Source organism: Nicotiana tabacum, chromosome 17 (genome assembly GCF_000715075.1).
Source record: "Nicotiana tabacum cultivar K326 chromosome 17, ASM71507v2, whole genome shotgun sequence".
In the NCBI taxonomy this organism is placed as follows: domain Eukaryota; kingdom Viridiplantae; phylum Streptophyta; class Magnoliopsida; order Solanales; family Solanaceae; genus Nicotiana; species Nicotiana tabacum.
Window position 1 is genome coordinate 118,375,308 of NC_134096.1, and position 20,442 is coordinate 118,395,749.

General features: G+C 33.9%; 2 protein-coding genes across 2 annotated transcripts; one reads left to right on the forward strand and one right to left on the reverse strand.

Moving 5' to 3' along the window:
- Window positions 1-9,468: 9,468 nt before the first annotated feature.
- On the reverse strand, window positions 9,469-9,986 carry LOC142172072 (uncharacterized). The gene is made up of 2 exons (XM_075235838.1): window positions 9,636-9,986; window positions 9,469-9,522 (listed from the first exon to the last, which is right to left on the reverse strand). The coding sequence occupies exons 1-2, from the start codon at window positions 9,984-9,986 to the stop codon at window positions 9,469-9,471; spliced, it is 405 nt and encodes a 134-aa protein (XP_075091939.1).
- Window positions 9,987-13,003: 3,017 nt separating this feature from the next.
- On the forward strand, window positions 13,004-13,652 carry LOC107769564 (histone H3.2). Its single transcript, XM_016588791.2, has one exon. It carries the CDS (start codon window positions 13,085-13,087, stop codon window positions 13,493-13,495), a length of 411 nt encoding a protein of 136 aa, XP_016444277.1. The 5' UTR covers window positions 13,004-13,084; the 3' UTR covers window positions 13,496-13,652.
- The last annotated feature ends 6,790 nt before the right edge of the window (window positions 13,653-20,442 follow it).

The following is a 20,442-nucleotide window of genomic DNA, read 5'->3' on the forward strand; positions in this document are numbered from 1 at the left end:
AATATATTGGTTGTTCCTGATATCATTCTGTTGTAGTTCTTTATCTCGTATTTTTTCCAGCATGTTTCTCCCTCCCGATATCTCCTGTCTATTTCTTTATTACTGTTATTTGTATATACATTGTTAAACTGTACATGTTGATTTGTAGGTGTCTTGCCTTAGCCTCGTCACTAATTCGTCGAGGTTAGGCTCGACACTTACCAGTACATGGGGTCGGTTGTACTGATACTACACTCTGTGCTTTCTGTGCAGATTTTTGTACTGGATCGGGTTGATCGAGAGTTTGCTATTGGACCGCTATTCGGAGACTCAAGGTAGATCTTTCGGCGTTCACAAACCTTGAAGTCTCCGTCTATCTTTTCTGTTCTACTGTTTCTTTCATTCACACAATTGTATTTCTTTCAAACTATTACTTGTAGTAAATTCTAGAATGCTCGTGAATTGTGACTCCAGATTCGGGTGGTAGTAATTAATATAATTTTTATATTATTCCGCACTTATTATATTTCACCTTAGTTAATTTGCTGTATTTACTGAATGGAATAAGAGTTGGTTTAATGATTCTCTAACGTTGGCTTGCCTAGCAAGTGAAATGTTAGGCGCCATCACGGTTCCGGCGGTGGAAATTCCGGGTCGTGACATACAGATCTACTCTTTTGTTCTTTTTTGATATTATTATCTCTTCTGTTGAGCCGAGGGTCTCCCAGAAAGGCGGAAACAACCTCTCTACCCTTCCGGGCAGGGGTAAGGTTTGCGTACACTCTACCTTCCCAGATCCACTAGTGAAATTTTACTGGGCTATTGTTATTATTGTTGTTGTATTAATGATTATTAGCAATACATATAAAAAGGCTGAAACTGAATAATGCAGATTTCATGTTTATCTAAAAATTTGAAGTCATAAGTCATGATAGTAATGTCACAGGCTAGTCACTTTACAAAATAGCCGCTACACCGAGTCAAGCGAACTAGCGAAGTAATCAGCTTTGTCACAGTTTCGAGTTAACAGTTGAGTTTGAAAATGAAAAAGAAATAAAAAAATCCTACCCCTTAAAATATAAAATACAATGCACAAACACTTTAGACCACGTAATATATATATATATATATATATATATATATATAAAGAATTTTAGTCGCTCTAAAAAATAATAGTAGACAAAATATATTTTTTTGTATATATGTGTATTACTAGTTACTTTAGCCCGTGCTGAGTCCGAGCCCAATTCCAAAAATTAAAGCTTGCAAGATTTATAAAAAAATAGATATATAAATTTTTATCGAGTAAGTTTATTAGGTAGATGGTATATATTGGATAATTCTTTACACGTTGCAACAATATTCTTCATTTGATAAATAAATTTTGGTTAAATGATAAACAAATTTTGGTGTACCGTATTTAGAAATGCAGTTTTTATGCTCTCATAGTTGAACATTTACGGCTAAACAATGCCATCTTTCAAGAGTGTTTAGTTAAATTTTTAAACATATGAGAGCGATATATATGATCATAAGTAAATAAAGTGGTTAGAAGCTACGTAGAAAATCTTGACTTAATAACTTATCTTTGTCTTTTTCTGGCCACTTTTTATTGTTAATTCTTTTTAAGAAACATCAATAATATTATATTGTTACACCTCTATTATAATATAAAACAAATGAAGTTCCTCATAATTAAACATATCATGTAAAATAAAACAATGAAAAGTTCTATGCTAATGTTTGTAGACGTTTATAAAAAATTGAATACCAAAAATTTAAAAAGTTTACTCTCATTCCTTTTAATGTGATACTCTTTCATGTTTATTTTGTACCAAAAAGAATGACATCTTTTAAATATAAATTTCTTTATTTACATATTTTAGTTTCATTTAGTATATATTCACTAAGATCTTATTTATATGTTTGATGAGAATATAAGACAACATCAAAGTACTCCATCCGTTTTTCAATTTTCCATGTTGAAGCAAATCTGAATCCAAATTAAATATATATTCGTACACTAGGATGAAGTATAATCAATCACATGAGTATATACCCAAAAAAAAAAAAAAAATGACCGCCCGCTCCAAGTTCAAGTTATAATTCACCAGACCAATGATATTTCATATTATTATATGCTATGAAAATTTAAAGAGTTAACAATGTTGCACCAGTTAAGGTGAATCAAGAAAAGAAAAAAAGATTATTGTTCTTTCTCATTCCTGATATATATCTAGAATTTACTTTGAAGTGCAAAAATCTTAGTCGTCCAAGAAGATAAATTGTATGGAGTTAAAAGTCTTAACTCACATGTCATCATTTCTGCCATCATACATCCTGTTTGAATTAGAATTACAAATATCATTGGTCTTTAATGTTTGTACACTTTACAGGATCACAAGAAAGTTTTCCACCTAGACCTTGCGCTTACATGTTACCAATCTCTCTTACAAAAAAATTAGAGTTATAGTTTAATAGTTATAATCAATGGCGGTAGAAAATGAACATACATGGAAAAATTCACTAAAATATCAACAAAAGTAAATTATGAACCTATAATTTATAAAATACAATGAGTTTAGTGGTAACAATGTTAAGTATTAAATTCATTAAATTTAAATTTAAATTTTGTACCTATTAAATTTGAATTTTGAATCCATCTTTGAGTAGCTATGTATTACAAAACTTAATAACAAATCCATCTTTGAGTAGCTATGTATTACAAAACTTAATACATGTTATTCTCATAGTATTTTCTAAGTAATAAAAATTACCCAATCTAATAAATTGGAGAAGTCAAATTTATAGGTCGTCAAGCAACACAATTTTAGAACTTGTTTGGAAACCTCAGTTACTTTAATTTTCAAGTTTAACTACACGAAATTTGACTCAAAGACTATCTCCAGAAGTCCAAAGTAGGGGTGAGCATTGGTCGGTTCGGTTCGATTTGTAGAATTTCGGTTCGATTTTCGGTTTGTGATTTTAATAACCAAAATCGAACCATAATAACTTTAGTTCGATCTTTTCTTGTTCGGTTCGGTTTTCGGTTCAAATTCATATAATTCCCTTTATGATAATCCTTGACCGAGCTTAAGACAAAATAGAAGCAACAGCATTGCCAATGGCAGCACTATAGGAGAAATATTGGGTGTTGATTTGCTCCGGAACCAACTCATCATCTCTTAATATTTCATTAAGAGAGCCATTCCAATAAGCTCACGCGGTCATCAATTGTGTAGGAACGCAAATATGTTTTTGCTTTGGTACATCGTGGATGATGAAATTCCAACGTTCAACAATGCAGATAAAAAACTGTTTGATTTTGTCTATTTCCTATATACGGTACACATATTGCTACAAAGAATATCCAACATGTACTATTAGCTAATAAACTATATTAGTGATGGTGGAAATAACAATCTTATAATGTGATTTTGTTCCAAGGCTAATGTACAAATACATTGATTATTTTGACACTCGGTTTCTTTATCGGTTCTTCGGTTTAACCGAAAACCGACCATCGAACCGAACACCGAAATTCTTAAAATAATAAACCGCAAATCGACCGAATAAATCGAAAAACCAAAACTGAATAAATCAAAATTTTCGGTTCGGCCGATTTTTTCGATTCGGTCGGTATTGCCCACCCCTAGTCCAAAGCATCATTTACTTTTTGTATTCTTTAAAGTTGTTTCTTATTGGTTTAAACATTAGGATCGTATACGGCGGCATTTGTGACAGTGCAAATGGATTTGAGAAAATTAAATTCTATAGCCCCTCAAAATTTTAATAGCCCATGTTTTTTTCATGGACCCGAAATATCCCTCCGGCCCAAACATATTACATCTAATAGCCCATAAATAATCCATAATATACTGACCCACCCACGCCTTTTAACTCGCATTTTTTTCCTATTACACTCGGTTCTCTTGAAACACTGGTTTCTTCTAAAAACACAGCTTCTCCATTTTTACTCTTGCTCTAAATGTAAGTCAAAATTTCAGTAGGTTTTTGAATTTTTGTTCATAATCGAGTCTATAATGGAGGAAAAAAAGTCTTTGAAGAAAAATATAAAGTTGATGGCATCTCTAAATTCTATGAAATTAGCTGATAAATTAGTAAATATAACCCTAGTTTTAGTAGGAATGATGCTGACGATTTTGAAGATTTACTAGAATTTGGATGCGATTTGGGGTATGCAACCCCTAAATCTGTTGAAGCAATGCAAAATACCCTATTGAAGGAATGCAAAGTACCCTTGTTGATAGAAGGACTCGTTCACATAACGAGACTCCCATCGATAGAGTAACGAGGTCACAAACTGCTCAGTGATTAGTTGTTGAAAAAGGCACACGTTCAAAAAGAAAGATTAAAATGGTGGGAAAGGATGTTGTGAAGGATAAGGGCAAATGCTCTAAAAAGAAGGCTAAAAGGGATGGGGATGATGTTCCATCAAAAAAGAGAAAAGTTCACGGTAATAAAAAAATGTTCTAACTCATATGATTTGAAGGTATTTTCTAATGATATAACTCTGACTTGTGTGCGCTTAGTTTATTTTAGTATGTAGGAAATTTATCCAATATAGCAGTTATGTTCCAGATTTGTATATAAAATGTATCATTCTTTTTTTATATTGTATATCATTTGTATCAAGTCAATAAGTAATGTGCAATTTGTATATAAAGTGTATCATCTATCCACATAGTGTATACGTAATATTTAAAGTGCATATTTGTGGTTGTTATTAAGCTTATATATATTTATATATTTGTATTGTCTGCATCTTTGGAATTACTATGTTCCTTTGGGTGATCATTATCGTACTCGTATCATTGTGCATACAAACTGCAGTATAGTGAAACATTTAAACGATACTTTGGATGATCAACATATTGAGATGTTTAGAAGAACATGTTTTGGTTATTTTGTGGACTTGTCCGAATTTTTTATACAGAACCAATTTATCCATTCACTATTGCTTAGGCAAGTGGTGTTACTTAAAGATGATGAGTTATGGATTAAAGTGAATAACACAAAGTTACACTTTGGACTTGTAGAGTTTTGTATTATCATAGGTTTAAAGTGTAATGATGATCCCAATAAGGATTATGAATCTGTCCAGTCGAATCGGTTGATGGAATTGTACTTTCCAAGCATGTCGAAAGTGTATAAGAAATTGTTAACTGACTGTTTCTTAAAAAAGATGTGGAAATTTGATGAGGACGCATTAAAGATTGCAATATTGTATTTCATTCATAGTTTCCTATTTTCTATTACGAATGATGATTTCATAACAAAGAATAATTTTCTGTTGGTTGAATCTTGTGATTTTGAAACTTTCCCTTGCGAAAAAGTGATTTTCAATGCTATGTCGGAGTCAATGAAAGATAAGGTTCGTAGTAGGAGAGAGATGTACTGATATGGTAGTTTGCCTTTGGCAATCCAGTGTTGGTTTTATGAATGTTGCTGCTATACTCGCAAAAACTTCGCTTACCGGATTGGAGATATTGTGCCGCGCATGCTAAACTGGACTGTAAAGAAGAAGGTGACCTTCAAGAGGTTGAGGAAAGAATTTTTTCTTTTAAGTCGGGAGCAGGTAAACAAATTTTTGTTTAGTTTACAATGTTTTGTAGCAATACATATGAATTTACTTCTGCTGCATAAATTATACATTTCTGATACATAATATCAATACCTTTAATATACATAATATCAATTGATTGTATGATGTGTAGTTTCTACAAGTAATATATTGGTTGTCTTTTGTTATTTTAAAATTTCATGATTGCTAAGTTTTTTTTTGATTTGTAGTTGGTGTTTGGTAACATTGCCCTAACAAATGTTGAACAAACAAGGCTAGAATTGCATGATTTTGTCCCGGTGTATGAAGATAAAAATGAGATGTATAGCGAATCTGGAGTCGTGGCTGAAGTTAATCCAAGAGATGATGTAGATGATTTCAACACTCGACCTAAAACAAATGCTAAGAAGCACCCCAAAAATAAGTTGGAATCACAACCTATAAACAATGAGAATCCGGATCCACAACCCACTAACTTGAGTTCAAGCGAGAATGAGCTGAAACTTCTGAGAAGTGAAATCAACAAGGTATAGTTCTATTTTGGCTTTGAGAAGTTCTGACAACTTAATTGATATTCGGTTTCACTTTTTCTTTTATAGGTAAACGACAAGGTTTCGTCTTTGGAGCAGTTAATGATTTCCTCATTTGAAAAGGTTTTTAAAGCTCTAGGTGAACGCGGTGCTTCAAAGGTATTCTCATAACTATGTTTATTTGTTATTTTTACATGTTATTATAATTTTTACAACTTTCTGTATATTTTTCCTGAACATGGTGATAGAAAAGATGACGACCATCATGATAGTCATGGCCATCATGATGCCAGTGATATTCATAATGATTATTTTGGCGATAAGAAAGTTGCAGAGAATAATTTTGGTAGTGAGGAAGTTATAGAGAAAAATATTGGCAGTGGGGAAGTTATAAAAAAAATGTTGGTACTAAAGTAAGTCTAGAGCAAAATGTTGATGTTATGGAGGGTGTGGTGAAGGATTCTATATAAGCTGGTAAAAGTACTGAAGGAGTTGGTGATGACGAGGCCTGGATTGAGGATGTCGAGCCTGAAATCACTGCAATCACCTAGAAGTTTTGTGACAAAAATGATGTAGATGGTGATAGCGTAGTTAATATTGCTGAAGTTAAGAAAAATACTGCTAATATGGGTATTTGGTGGAGGATTCTGTACAAGTTATTGGTAAAAATAGTTGTGAGGGAGTTGGTGAGGACAATGGTTGGACTAGTGATGCTGAGGCTCAAATAACTGTAATCACCCAAAAGTATTTCGATCAAAATATTGTACATGGTGATTGTTTAGGAGTGGAAAAAAATATTGCTACTATGTAGGAAGATTGTATAGTTGTTGTTGATCATGACACACCTGAAAAGATCACTAGAGAAAGAAAAGCAACAGGGGTCATAAAGTCACCATTCAGGAACACATTTGACTCTGGTAGCACCATCCAAGTTGCTCAAAATAAGCAAACTAAGTCAAAGAAGCCCATATGGACAAGCAAGCCAAATAAGTCCATCTTCAATATAAAGTATCATTTTCAGAAAAATGTTGACAAACCTGTTGATTTCAGAATATTGTGTACGTGGAACACTTTAATCAATAGAGGCTTAAGGACTAATTCACTGTAAGTTTTTTTTCTTCCTTATTTATTTTTCATGTTTCATGTCATGAACCATATTTTTTTATCGTGATTCATCAGGGACAATGTTTATACGGAGATTAGCAATAAGCTAAATAAAATCTTTGAATCTAGAGTCGATGATTTTGGAGGAAAAAAATAATTCTTCACATTTGCATATCCCGGCCTACTCCTGTGTCATTCAGTAAGTCAACACTATAATGGTTCTTCATATTTTCAGCATATTGATGTTAATTTGTTAGCATAAATGTCATTTCTTTTATTTTATCCATGTTGTAATTACATATAGATTCTATCTATAAATCTGTCTGATAAGTGGCACTGGATATTGGCGAGACTGTCATTCAAAGATCTGCGCATTTATGTATACGATTCCATGAGTGGCGCGCGGCAAAATAGTGCAGTTTGGAGATCAATTGAGCCATATTCAGTGTTGCTCCCATATTTCCTCTATCGTACTGGATTTTGGGACACAAAGGAGAATCATATGGGAATTTCTGTCATTGATCCCTTTGAGATTCATGTCGTTGATGGGTTGCCAACGCAAGATAACACGTAAATTATTATTGAATATTTCTGATTCTTATTCATTATTGTACATGAATTCATATTTGGATATTATACTAACTTATTCAACGTTTATGTGCGACCTTTTGTATGTAGTGACTGTGGTGTTTATATTGCTGCATTTGATGAGTACATCATTCAAGGCAGCAGTATTCCTAAAGCTATTGATATTGATGGGATACGGAACCGATATGGTATATTGCTATGGGATTATGGAGTGAAGAAATAAAGAGCACATGCAGTTAGTGATGACGATTCTACTGATAGATTGAATGATCTGACAAAAAAAGGATAACAAGAAAAGGGCAAGTCGCATGACGTTGGTGATGACAAGGCTTTAAAGAATAAGAAGAAAAAGGTCAAGACGCTTGTCGTTAGTGATGACGAAACTTTGAAGGATATCAAGAAAAAGGGCAAGTCGAAGGGCAAGATGAAGTAGTTTGGGATAGTTTAGCGGAAAATTGACATGTAGTTTTAAGATGAAGTAGTTTGGTTATGATATTGTCTTATGATTGGATACAGTTGCATACCTATATCACGTTTTATCCTTTTTGTTTGGGATATTTTTGAACAATATGTTTGAAATGCTAATGTTGAATATTACTTTTAATTGCGACTTGTTTGTTTTCAATTAATAGTGAGATTTTGAAAGTTTCAGATTTTGTGTAGTTTTGACTTTTCTACAGTTTTGGTTTTGTAATTTATACAATTTTAATATGTTTCGATTGGTTTTGCAAATTTAGCTAGTGTTGCTAAGTTGTTGTAGGAAGTTTTGTGAATGAAGTTTCTGGGGCAGCTAAAATGTATATAAATTGTATAGCGACAATCTATTTTGTATAGTAACAGTCTTCTTTGTATATATTTTGTATAGTGACATCTATTTTGTATACTAACCGTTTTTTTGTATATATTTTATATAGTGATATCTATTTTGTATATTTTTTGTATAGTGACAGTCTTTTTTTGTATATATTTTATATAGTGACATCTATTTTATATATTTTTTGTATAACGATAATTTATTTTGTATATTTTTTGTATAGTGACAGACTATTGCATATAAATTGTATAGTGACAGTCTATTTTATATTTTTTTTTATAGTGACAATCATTTTTGTATATATTTTATATATTGACATCTATATAATAACATCCATAATAGTATTTGGAATAAAACTTCTACCAATACTTTAATTACGACAAAAAGTAGTATCTTTATTCATACATCAGAGAAAACGTGATTGCAAATCTCATTATTTTTCCAATATTCTAACTGTAACATTCACAAGGAAAACATTTATCTACTAGTTGTCTCGAGCATTTCTACATGTTTTTCTGTTGTGTCCTTGTTTTCCGCACAATCCATAGATAATTGTTTCAGTATACAGATATTTATAAAGTCCATTGTGTCGTGACTTCGTCGGTCTTCCTGATTTGCCCTTCACTATTGGTGATAGGACCACATTATCTAACACCTCTGTTGGAAGGTCCCATGTATTTTCATCTGGAAGTGGATTAACTGGCACTTCATATGTCTTCTTGAAGTATTCCTTGGTGTAATAGGCAAAACAATATTTTGGGTGTTTCTATACGTGTGTAGTCCAATACTGCCATAGCATGAGGACAAGGAATCTCATCCATTTGAAATCGTTTGCACGAGCATTCCTTTTTTTGCATGCAGACTATGTTTCACCTTTGTTCAACATCCATTACTACATATATATAATCAGTTGAAGGCCTCACCTAAATTTAAATAGATATCATTAGTAAAACATAGATATGAAAAGTATTAATGCATTATTGTCAAAGTATGTAATTCAGGCGTATGAAGTAAGACATGATAAAAGAATATTTACCGTCATCTTCTGCAACAAACTGCTATTTTCCTTAAGTACTTCGTTATATTTTTTTCCTAGTCCAGTAAATGTACTCATTGCAGTTATTCTATTTGTATTATTCCATTCCATAACCAAATTCATCATGTAATCTAGTAAACTTATGATTGGTAGCTCTCTTGCCTCTCCGTTTCTTGCATTGAGTGACTCAAAAATATTTGAAGTCATCACCATGGATCTATTAATAGTGGAATGCGCTATGGACCACTTTTCATAACCAATTTGGAATAGGTAACCCCTTACCCTCTTATCAATGTTGTCCATATCTTGCATGAGGCGATTATAATCTTCAATTTTGTATGCTATGGCCATTGCAAAAAGTACTTCCCTCAGTCGGTCATGGTTTTTCTTGAACTACTTCTTTATGTTATTCCAAAGATGGAAAATGCATACACAGTGAGATACCTCTGGATACACAATCGAAGTACCCCTCAATATGTTTGCATGACGATCAGATACGATGCACATCCTTTCCCTTTTCCCAAAAGGCTGTCTAAACATTTCAAAAAATCATTCCCAGGAAGCATTATTTTCAGAATCGACAACACCATATGCTAGTGAAATTTTTTTACCTGGTTAAGCAAATAAGAAAGCATCTACATGTTATTTTTGTTATACGCATATAGCAGCTATCTATACCAAATATAATTATTATACAAGACTGCGATATATTCACCTGCCGCATCTTGTGCGCTAGCTGTTAACATTGTCCCCCTGTGTGATGATTTAAGGAATGTCTCGTCAACCACTACAATATGGTAGCCGTATTTCCATACTATGATTGATGCATTTAGTGCGACAAAAACATACATGAAGCGCCCGTCCTCTGATTTATGTAACATTGTGACATAACCAGGATTTGTCATATTTATCATATGCAAGTGACCCGACAGTTTACTATAAGATTCGTGTGGTATCCCTCTTAGCAGTTCAAGCGCCTTTTCTTTTGTTCTATAAGCTTTTACGTAACTCATATTAATCTCATATTGTTGTTTCATATCGCTCATGATGTCTGTCGGAGTGTAGATTATTTTTGGATTGACATATTTATTGCAAATCATTTTTGCAATGGCTGACGAAGTAGCATGATGTTGTGAAAATAGTCTACTCGTCTCTGGGCAAGTGTGAATATCATTGAACCTTCTAACCTTGAAGACATTTGATTTGTGTAGACTTGAAGATGTAAGACTCCATTTACAACTTTCATCCACGCATGTAAGACAATACCTATTTAAAATACAGTGTTATGATAATGCACTTCTTCAGATATTTACACTTGTGTCTCAAATAAATAAGCAATATACATATGCAATCTCATTATACAATAGTTATATATTTTTTATACAAGCAGTATACACAAGATTACATAGAAGTAAAATCTCATACGTAGAAATCATACTTTGTTGTAGATGATCTATCCACTATAAATTGATATTTTTTTCGTATTGCGTAATACTTTATTACATTAATGAGTGTATCTTTGTCCCAATACAATTGACCATCCGCAAATTTTTCATGTTATGGATTGTCTATTATGCAAATTCCCTTTATTATCTCAATTTTGACTTCTTTTCCATGATTATCCATCATCTCAACAATATTAGTTTCGTGTACTTCTTCTACGTTCTGACATTGTAAACCAGCTGAAGTTGTTGCGAGTAAGTTACCACCCAAGTATGAACTTGAATATGAGCATTCAACACTTGAATACACAGTTTTCAACGTTATGCATAATGGATGTTCAGTGATATTCAGATTTTTCTTTTTCATCTCCATATACAAGTGCACATTCATATCATTGTATATTGGAATTGCTATATAGCCATCATTCACTGTATATTTTATCTCTATCGCACTTGTAATCGAATCTCTACCCAATTGCTTGTATATCTCATTAACATAATACTCATAGCTACGGTCCGAATTGATCAGCACGCCATTAACAAGGAAATTAACAAATTTACTCTCAATTACACACTCACCACTATGTTGAAGTAAAATCGAAATTAAAATTGGAATAGTAGTTCCAACATTCACAACCTCCATAGACATTAGTTGGGTTTATCGATTTTGTATCAATTTCACAATTTAAGAACGAAATCTCAACTCTATTAAGCTGATTGTAGGCCACAATTGTGCAAAAACTTTGAATTTCAGCATGAATTTTTTGGAGCTCTGCTATGGGTTTACTCTTTAGAAATCCTAAATTTTTTTGACAATGTGAATAATTGGGCGACTTTTATACTGTTTGGGGGTTGAAGATTCCATACTGAAGGCGTAAATTTAGGATACAAAATCCTTTAGGAGTGATTTTCTTTTGGTTTGCGTTGAGCGTATGGTTTCAAGTTTTTCAGTTGCTAGCCTTATTATTGTTTTTAGGCTATGGTTTGTATGTGATTATTTTGTGGCTATCAGGTGATATAAGTTTGGCCTTAATGGCTACAAATGAACTTTGCTCAATGGATTTGCAACAAAAGCAGGCCCATCTATTCTCATTGGTTCACGTAATTGAGCTATGTGAAACGTAGCAGACAATGTTGAACTATGCACTGAACTGTAGGGTCCATTTATAATTTATGAACCTTACGCGTGTTATGATCACGTGGGATATGGAGCAAAGGTAAATCGGTCAACTTGTTCAAAAATTTCTAAGGGAGCTACATTAATCAATTTTTTCAACCAATATTATTGCTCCATTTAATCAGAATTACAGAAGTACCCTTATGACCCAAATTGTATCCGGATGCAGCTCAAATTTTTCCGGAGGCAACTCTCACTCCCTCTTATTAATAGTAGGAATATACTTATTTTATACATATATTTTGGCTAACATATGCAATTAATTTTATTCGACTTTCGTATTTTGCCAAAAAAAAAAAATTGATTGGTGGTGATGTTCCTTTTCAAAATCTCTAGTTAATATTCGTGGATTAGCTAACAAAACCGATTAGGAGTAACATACATAAGAGAGTCGGGTATCAGAATGATCTTCCACGTCATCGATTCCGAAACCCCTCGCAATGCAATCTGAACCGTAGAGGTTACAGAATTGACGTGCCTGATTATCACACCTATCCCCGAATCACCAAACACTCCACGTCATCGATCCGCAACTTAAAAAAGGAAAAAACCAATCAGAACCGTCGATAACACACCCATCCAATTATAAACCAACGCACACGATCACCTTTTCATTCCTCCACGTCATCGATCCACTACACCATCACTTCAGAAATCTTGTCCGTCCAATTAAATTTCGATCTATCAACGGCCAAGATCAGATCTCTTTTTCCCCTCAAATTTCTTTAAATTCCCCCTCCTCTCCCTCCCATTCCATTATGTTCTAAATTCAAAATCCTTCAAAAACCCAATCACTCTTTCATCCAAATCCTTTCAGCCCTAAATCCCAAATGGCTCGTACAAAGCAAACCGCCCGAAAATCCACCGGAGGGAAAGCTCCGAGAAAGCAATTAGCCACAAAAGCTGCCAGAAAGTCAGCTCCGGCTACCGGAGGAGTGAAGAAGCCTCACAGATTCAGGCCAGGGACTGTGGCGCTTCGTGAGATCCGCAAGTACCAGAAATCAACTGAGCTTTTGATCCGTAAGCTCCCGTTCCAGCGTTTGGTTCGTGAGATAGCTCAGGACTTCAAGACCGATCTCCGTTTCCAGAGTTCGGCTGTGGCTGCGCTTCAGGAAGCTGCTGAGGCTTATCTCGTTGGTTTGTTTGAGGACACAAATTTGTGTGCTATTCATGCTAAGAGGGTTACTATTATGCCTAAGGATATTCAGCTTGCTAGGAGAATTAGGGGTGAGAGGGCATAAAGTGTGAATCTACGGTAGCTATGGTAACTTGTAATTGAGTATATGGTAGACGGGTTTCTAGGCTTTGCAGTGTATTTTGGTCCAGAATTTTCTCAATTCTGGATATGTAGTCGAATTAAAAGTATTTTAATGAAAATACCAGTGTTTCTTTGCCAAATTGATGTCTTAATTTTTTTAATGTATGTTTATGAACATGTGTTTATATGTGTGTGTGTAGTTATGAGAGGTTAGATAATACTCAGGCAGTCAGGCAGATTTATTTTATTGGTGGTGAAATATGTGGAAATGTTCATTTTATTGAAGGTGCTGATCTGCACTGAACTTCCTTCGTATTGCTTTTTTTTCCTTTCCCTATCAAATTATATTGGATTACTTAATATACTCACATTTCCGTGAAAAAGCTAAGGGCACTTTTGGAGAACCCTAAATGATTTACATTAGTGTAAACCAAATGATTTCCGTGATGGATACCTATGACATGAGTGTAGACATTGGGTATTTTATTTCGATGATTATATCCATAGTATTTGAATCCATTTTGTGGGTAAATAATCATATTAATGGATTAGTCACGGGTAGCTTGTGCATATTTACCATATGGATTAGTCACACTATATTTATGTCCTTATGCTTTTAATTGTATAGAAGTGTTTAGTGAGTTTTACAATGTACCAATTAAAATGTAGAAAATACAAATAATGGTAAATCTGCATTTTTCACACTAATGTAAATCATTTAGGGTTCTCCTTAAAGTCAGGACTGGCATTCTCTTATTTTAGTGGCACAGATATTAATCCAATTAGTTAAACTCTATCTCAAATTGCTCAAGTTGTGTATAGCTGCAAAATGCTTGAAACTGTTGATCAATATCTGCCATGGTGAAGTCTAAGGATTTGGTGGATGTAAAGTACTCATAACTAACAAACACAAGGCTTGCCCTCCAACTGTCATATATTTTTGCAGAACCATCCAATTTTAATGTTAATCCACTAATCTTCCTTCCTTTTATCCCTCTTATTCTCTTGTAGTTTTGAATATCATTTTGAAGACATTTTCAAGTACCTCTTGCCAGTCTTTTGTCTCAGTTGCCCTGCAATATTGGGTCAAATCCCATTTTCATTGGGGAGTTGTTCCTTTCTCTAGCATCTGTTATGGGGCACTCATCCTTTTGCTAATCTTTTCTCCATCTATTCATGCCAACCCAACAATACTAGGATCATCTCATTCTTCAAACAAACCTATGGCTGGTACTGTATATTTGAGAACTAATAGATTTGAGGTTAAACTAGAAGGCATTACCTTTAAGGCCAAAGAGTTTGAATCTTTATGCACAGTTGATTTTCTTTTTCCAGAAGGTAAGATTTGGGTACGGCCGCCTGTTGTTGGCCTAGATGTCATGCGCCACCCTCGTGATCCCTCCATAATTTTGGTTCTCTTTTGTTTCGGAGTAGGTTGTCTGATCCTGAGGTTCCATTCTGGAGAACAACTACCTGATCCTGTCCTAAAATTCCTTACGGATGAGAGGATCCGTTTTGTTGGTTTTGGAATTCCAGAAAAGAAAGATTTGTTCCCATTTGAAGAATTAGGGTTGACTAAAGATAAAGTAGACATTGGCTACCTGGCCACCAAGTTTTTCAACAATCCCAAATATAAGCGGTGTGAATTAGGAGAATTGGCGCGCAAAGTTCTTGGGATCAAGAGAATGATAGGTCTTACAGAGGCTTCATCCTTTGAGAGACACGAGCAAATTAAATGCGCTATATGTCAACTTTTCATATCCACTGTGATTTCCATGTCATTATTCACTACAAAAGATAAGAAAAAATTGGCAGATGTTCCAAAGAAGACCTCATTTCTTAAGAATCTGTCTTCTCTGCCTTTGTTGAGTGAAGGTTGGTTCAAATTGCCTAAAGGGAAAAAGGGAGACAAGAATCTTTCATTGCAAAGAGGTACAGATGTGCTTGTTCGGACATCATCAGAGGAAGAAGATCATCTTGTTGACGCTGTAAACAAACATAAAGAAGGTACCAATGGTAATGACTTAATACAAGCTAAAATTGCAGAGTTTACCTTCTGTGACGATTCTGCTGATTTTTGGGATGATAAAGAAGACACCATGGTTGATGATCGTGTCCAAGGCAAAGGTAGCGAGTATAAATTAGATGACGTCTCTCCTCCTTTAAATGGAGGTGAATTTGGTTCTGGTGAGGATCTTGTCCTAGTCAAAGATAGTGACGATAAGTCAGGTGATGATTCTGCTTATGCCAAGGCCAAAGAGATTAGTGCAAATGATGAACCCAAAGAGGAAGCTTTAGTCTGTTTGGAAAATGATGATTCAGCAGTCCATTTGGCAAATGGTGATTCCAAGGAGGCAGCCTATTTAACAAAAATGCCTATAAAAGGGATCCTGAAATGTCCATCTGCAGGTCTGGAAGCTTGGAATTCACTTTCCCCTAATCCTGATTCCCCTCTATCAGTGGACAATGCAAAAATTTCATTGAGAAGAGCCAATTCCAAGGGGTATAATGTCTGCTTTAAAGAACAGTGGCTGTGAACTGCTGGTGTATATATATTCCATGCCCCGCTACGTGTCCATGTCGTTTTTTTTGTTTGTGTTCTATGTGTTATTCTAGCGCCATCACACTTTGTACATTTCCATTAGACTGGCTGTTGTAATGTTTGGTATATTATCAGACTTGTATGTTCCACCTCATCTCCTCGTGCTTCCACAATCTCCCCGTGTTTCCCTTCTCCTATAGTCTCTGAGGCTGTGTGACTGGAAGCACTGACCGAGGTTGGAATTCATTACATTGTTTCTGTTGAATATCGTGTGAAATCTTAAGCTGTTAGGATACTTTTATCTATTCATTTACGTGTTTAACTTGTCCCTTCATGTGCGAGATCACACAATTTTGTTCCCTGCGAAGCTAGTGAGAATTCTTTGATCATGATGTGGTTGTGAGACTTGAATCCAGAACCACAACTAGTATATTCACAAACTTCGAGTTAGCTTTCCTGGAGGTGAACAAGTTTCAGGAGAGCTAATGTTGCTATACCTTTTATAGCAGCTTATCAAAATTTGAGGGGTTATTTTAAGCTGACGCTTAACATATGGAGTAATAACAACGTTAGCTAGTAGAGCTTTCAAATTTGTATTTACTTTGTTGTTAATCGATCAGTCTGTTTCCTCAGCAAAGAAGACTAGATTAAATGGCAAACGAATATGATCAAACTTTCAAAACCAAAATTGGTTGTAACATTATGTGTTTCTCTTGCCTTCTTTGTTTCTGCCTTTGTTTTTGCCCTCTCAAGGATACAATGCACTTCTACTTAACCGAAGGCCTCTAATTAACACAACAAGAAGAAGTATGACGCAACAATTGTTGGGGCATATACTATTAACCATGCATTTGAATATAGTATATTCTAATAATTGTCATAGTTAAAAGTCTAAGTGGGAGATTGTTGAGATATATGCTATTAACCATGAGTTTGGTTTGGATATAGTATTTATTATGGAACAATTATTTATTCAATTTTAATAAAGTTTTAAATAGATCATATATTAGTATGTGTCCTTTGCTTATATAGTAGATGATTTAGGGTGTGTTTGGTATAATGGAAAATATTTTATTGGAAAATAAGTAGTAATCTTATTCATTTTCCGGTGTTTGGTACGCGTAAACTTCCAAACACATAAACCTCTGAACTCATAACTTTGGAACTTGTAAAATTTCGAACATGTAAACCGAAAGATGAAAAAACTAATATATAAAAAAAATATTTTTTATCGAGGGGGGGGGGGGGCAGTGGGGGTGGGGTTTGTCGGGGTGATGTAGAAAAACGAAAAACGGAAATCTGAAATTACAACAACAGCCCAGTAAAATCTCACTAATGGGGTATGGGGAGGGTAGTGTGTACGTAGACCTTACCCCTACCCCGAAGGAGTAGAGAGACTGTTTCCGAAAGACCCTCGGCTCAAAAAAAAATAAAAGACAAAAGGGCAAAAAGGGAGACAATATTAGTATCACAACAACAATCATAGGATAAATAGAAACACCATGAAATCGAGAAAAAAGATGCAAAGCAAAGGCAGACAATATTAGTAAATATTAGTATCACCACAACAGTCATAAGAAAAATAGGAACACCATAAAATCTAAAAGAAAGATGTAAAGCAAAAGCGATAGCTAGTAAATAGGACATGCACTGAAATGCGAAATAGGTAGGTGCAATAATTTGGTAGGTGCAGTAATTTCTTTTTTTTGCGTGGGGAGGGGGTGGGTGGGTAGGTGGGGGTAGGCATGGGGTGAGGTTAGGTGGGTGGGTGTGGGGTGTGTGGGGTGGGTTGGTGAGGGTGGGAAATAGGGTGGGGAAGGTTGAGAATGAGTTTTGGAAAATGTTTCCCTTTTCTTGATAAGGAAAACATTTTCCTCCAATTGGAGGAAAATGAGTTCATAAGGAAAATATTTTCCAAAATATTTAAACCAACCAAACATGAAAAAATTGAAAAATATTTTCTTTCGTACCAAACACAGATGATTTAGTGTATAGAGTTTAGCTTATACACGGAAAATTAAATCATCGGTTCTTATAAGTATAAAGTTTGAGTTCACAATCTCTTGATGGAATTGAACAAACCATCATAGATGATTGTAACACAAGATTAAATATAATTTATCCTGATTATGAGAATGATTTAATTCCAACTTTTTGTGCTAGTACATTTTGTATGTATTGAACGGACCAAGTAGAGATAAGTATTATATAATTACTTAATAAAATAAATTCTCTCGCTATTAAATGTACTTATACTCTTAATCTTGATATAATTATTATTAGTTGTATATATTATTATTATTTTTATTTATTAAAAGGCGAGATTCTTTCGTCGGTCAATATGCCTGGTAAATTGGATAATAATAATGTACATTGGCGAAATAATAATTAGTTGATGGAATTCATGTCTCGGTTTAGAGATTGATGTTACACCTTTATGAAAGCTTATAAGTTTTCATGTGTAAACCCGACCGGTAGATTTTGTATCCAACACATGAAATAAGTTAAGCGAAAGTCTAAAGGAAATAATCAATAAATTAAATCGTTAGTAATTTAATTTAATTGATTAGTATTTGGATCTTAATACGGAAAGTTAAATAAGATTTAATGGATTAATTTCGAAATTGAATAAGGAGTTCAATTACGAAGTTTTAGTAGAATAATTCGTAACTAATTATGGTAGATATTAATTTCGAAAATTACAAATTAATTTCATAATTGGAAGCCTTGTTAATTAAATTATGTGGTCCATGTTGTGCCTAAATAGTAGAAAATAAAAGAATCCTTTTCCGGGTGGAAAAGAAAACCCAACAGATTTTGAAAAAGGGTTTTAACCCTTAAAACTTATGCTATAAATACATAAGATTTTTCACCCAGAGGAAGAGAACAAGGTGGCCGAAATTTTCATCCTATTTTCCTAGAAAAATTCGCCCACACGAAATTGTTATTTCCGAATATTATTTGGGTAACACAGTAGAAGACCGCGGAACGTTCGAGAATCGTGATTGTGCGGGTGGTGGAGGTTCCATTGAGACGCGTGTAATTGGAGGCTCACATGATACAAGAGCTTTGTTCATGCTTCAAGAGGTAACCCGTAAAATTCCGTTTATACTAGTTGTCTAGATTACATGTATTTTTGATACTGTGATTGCTTCCGTTGCTTATATTAATCCATCAAAACCTCCCACTTAGACTCATAACCATGCATCTACAACTTTCTTAGGCATTCTTTTTACATAACTATTAAAAGTCTTCACCAAATAAGGTTTTGTTAAAGAATCTTACAAGTTATTTTCTAATGCAATCTTTGTCCAATAGTGCTTTGTCGTAACTATCTAATTTGGTATTAAACTTTTCAGGGATCCTGTTACTGAAACTATCCCAAGAGTGTACACCGAACTATGATTTTCCTTACTATTCTCCACTACGATGAAGTACTACTAATATTACCTTCATTACCTTACGGTATTGAAATATTAGCGACTTCTTACTATAGTTTTCACTGTTCAAATATCACTCCCACTCGATAAAGGCATATTCTGTCTATTAACTTTCTCCAACTAATTAAATGCAATGGAACGTCAATTCCGACGTGTGGGTTTTTATGTTCTTGAACATCTAGTTATTTCTTTGCCAAGTTCCTGTAAAAATAGTTTACTTCTAGGAACATGGTATATTAAACAGTTCTTATCTAGAAAAATGCATTTGTTCTAACAATTGACTTATTTTCTTTAGGACAATAAAATAAACCTCCATTTATTTTTTGAATATTCAATAAACATGCACCTATCTATTCTTAGTTCTAACTTATATATCAGCTTTTCCTTTCAGCACATGTGCTGGACAATCCTATATCCCCGAACATGCCATAGACTGAGCTTATATTTAGTCCAGAGTTCTATAGATGTCACAGGTACTAACTTAGAAGGAACTACATTCAGAATATAATTTGCAGTTTCTAGGAAATATTTCAAAAATGAATAAGGCAAATCTGAATAACACTTCATTAATCTATCCATGTCCAAAAGAGACTTATTTCTTCTTTCTACCACACCACTCTATTATTGGTTCAGTTCTCTACCTTAACGACAGAAAATAGGATTGATCAGAGTTTACGGTTGTAACACCCCAAACTTTTACTAATATTTGCATTTTCGATTGAGCATCTTTATAATGAGGATATATTTTACTTCGCACTTCCTAAACATGAAATTGACAATACATGAAAATTCCTTACTTTAGGTTGTGTTAATATTGACAAAGAAGTTCCATGGTGTTGCTATGTGTAACACTTAATATTATTTTGATGAATTGTTATGAGATACATTATATTATTAAGGTTTTGGGCTGCCACCCTTTTATATTTATCTAAAGATATTTAGTAGGTT

What these genes read in the sequence shown, in the direction of transcription:
- LOC142172072 (XM_075235838.1), bottom strand. Translation starts at nt 9,986, where the DNA reads ATGGCCATAGCATACAAAATTGAAGATTATAATCGCCTCATGCAAGAT. An exon ending in GTTTGTTGCAGAAGATGACG is followed by an intron (nt 9,523 to 9,635) that starts GTAAATATTCTT and finishes ATTTAAATTTAG; the next exon opens with GTGAGGCCTTCAACTGATTA.
- LOC107769564 (XM_016588791.2), top strand. Translation starts at nt 13,085, where the DNA reads ATGGCTCGTACAAAGCAAACCGCCCGAAAATCCACCGGAGGGAAAGCT.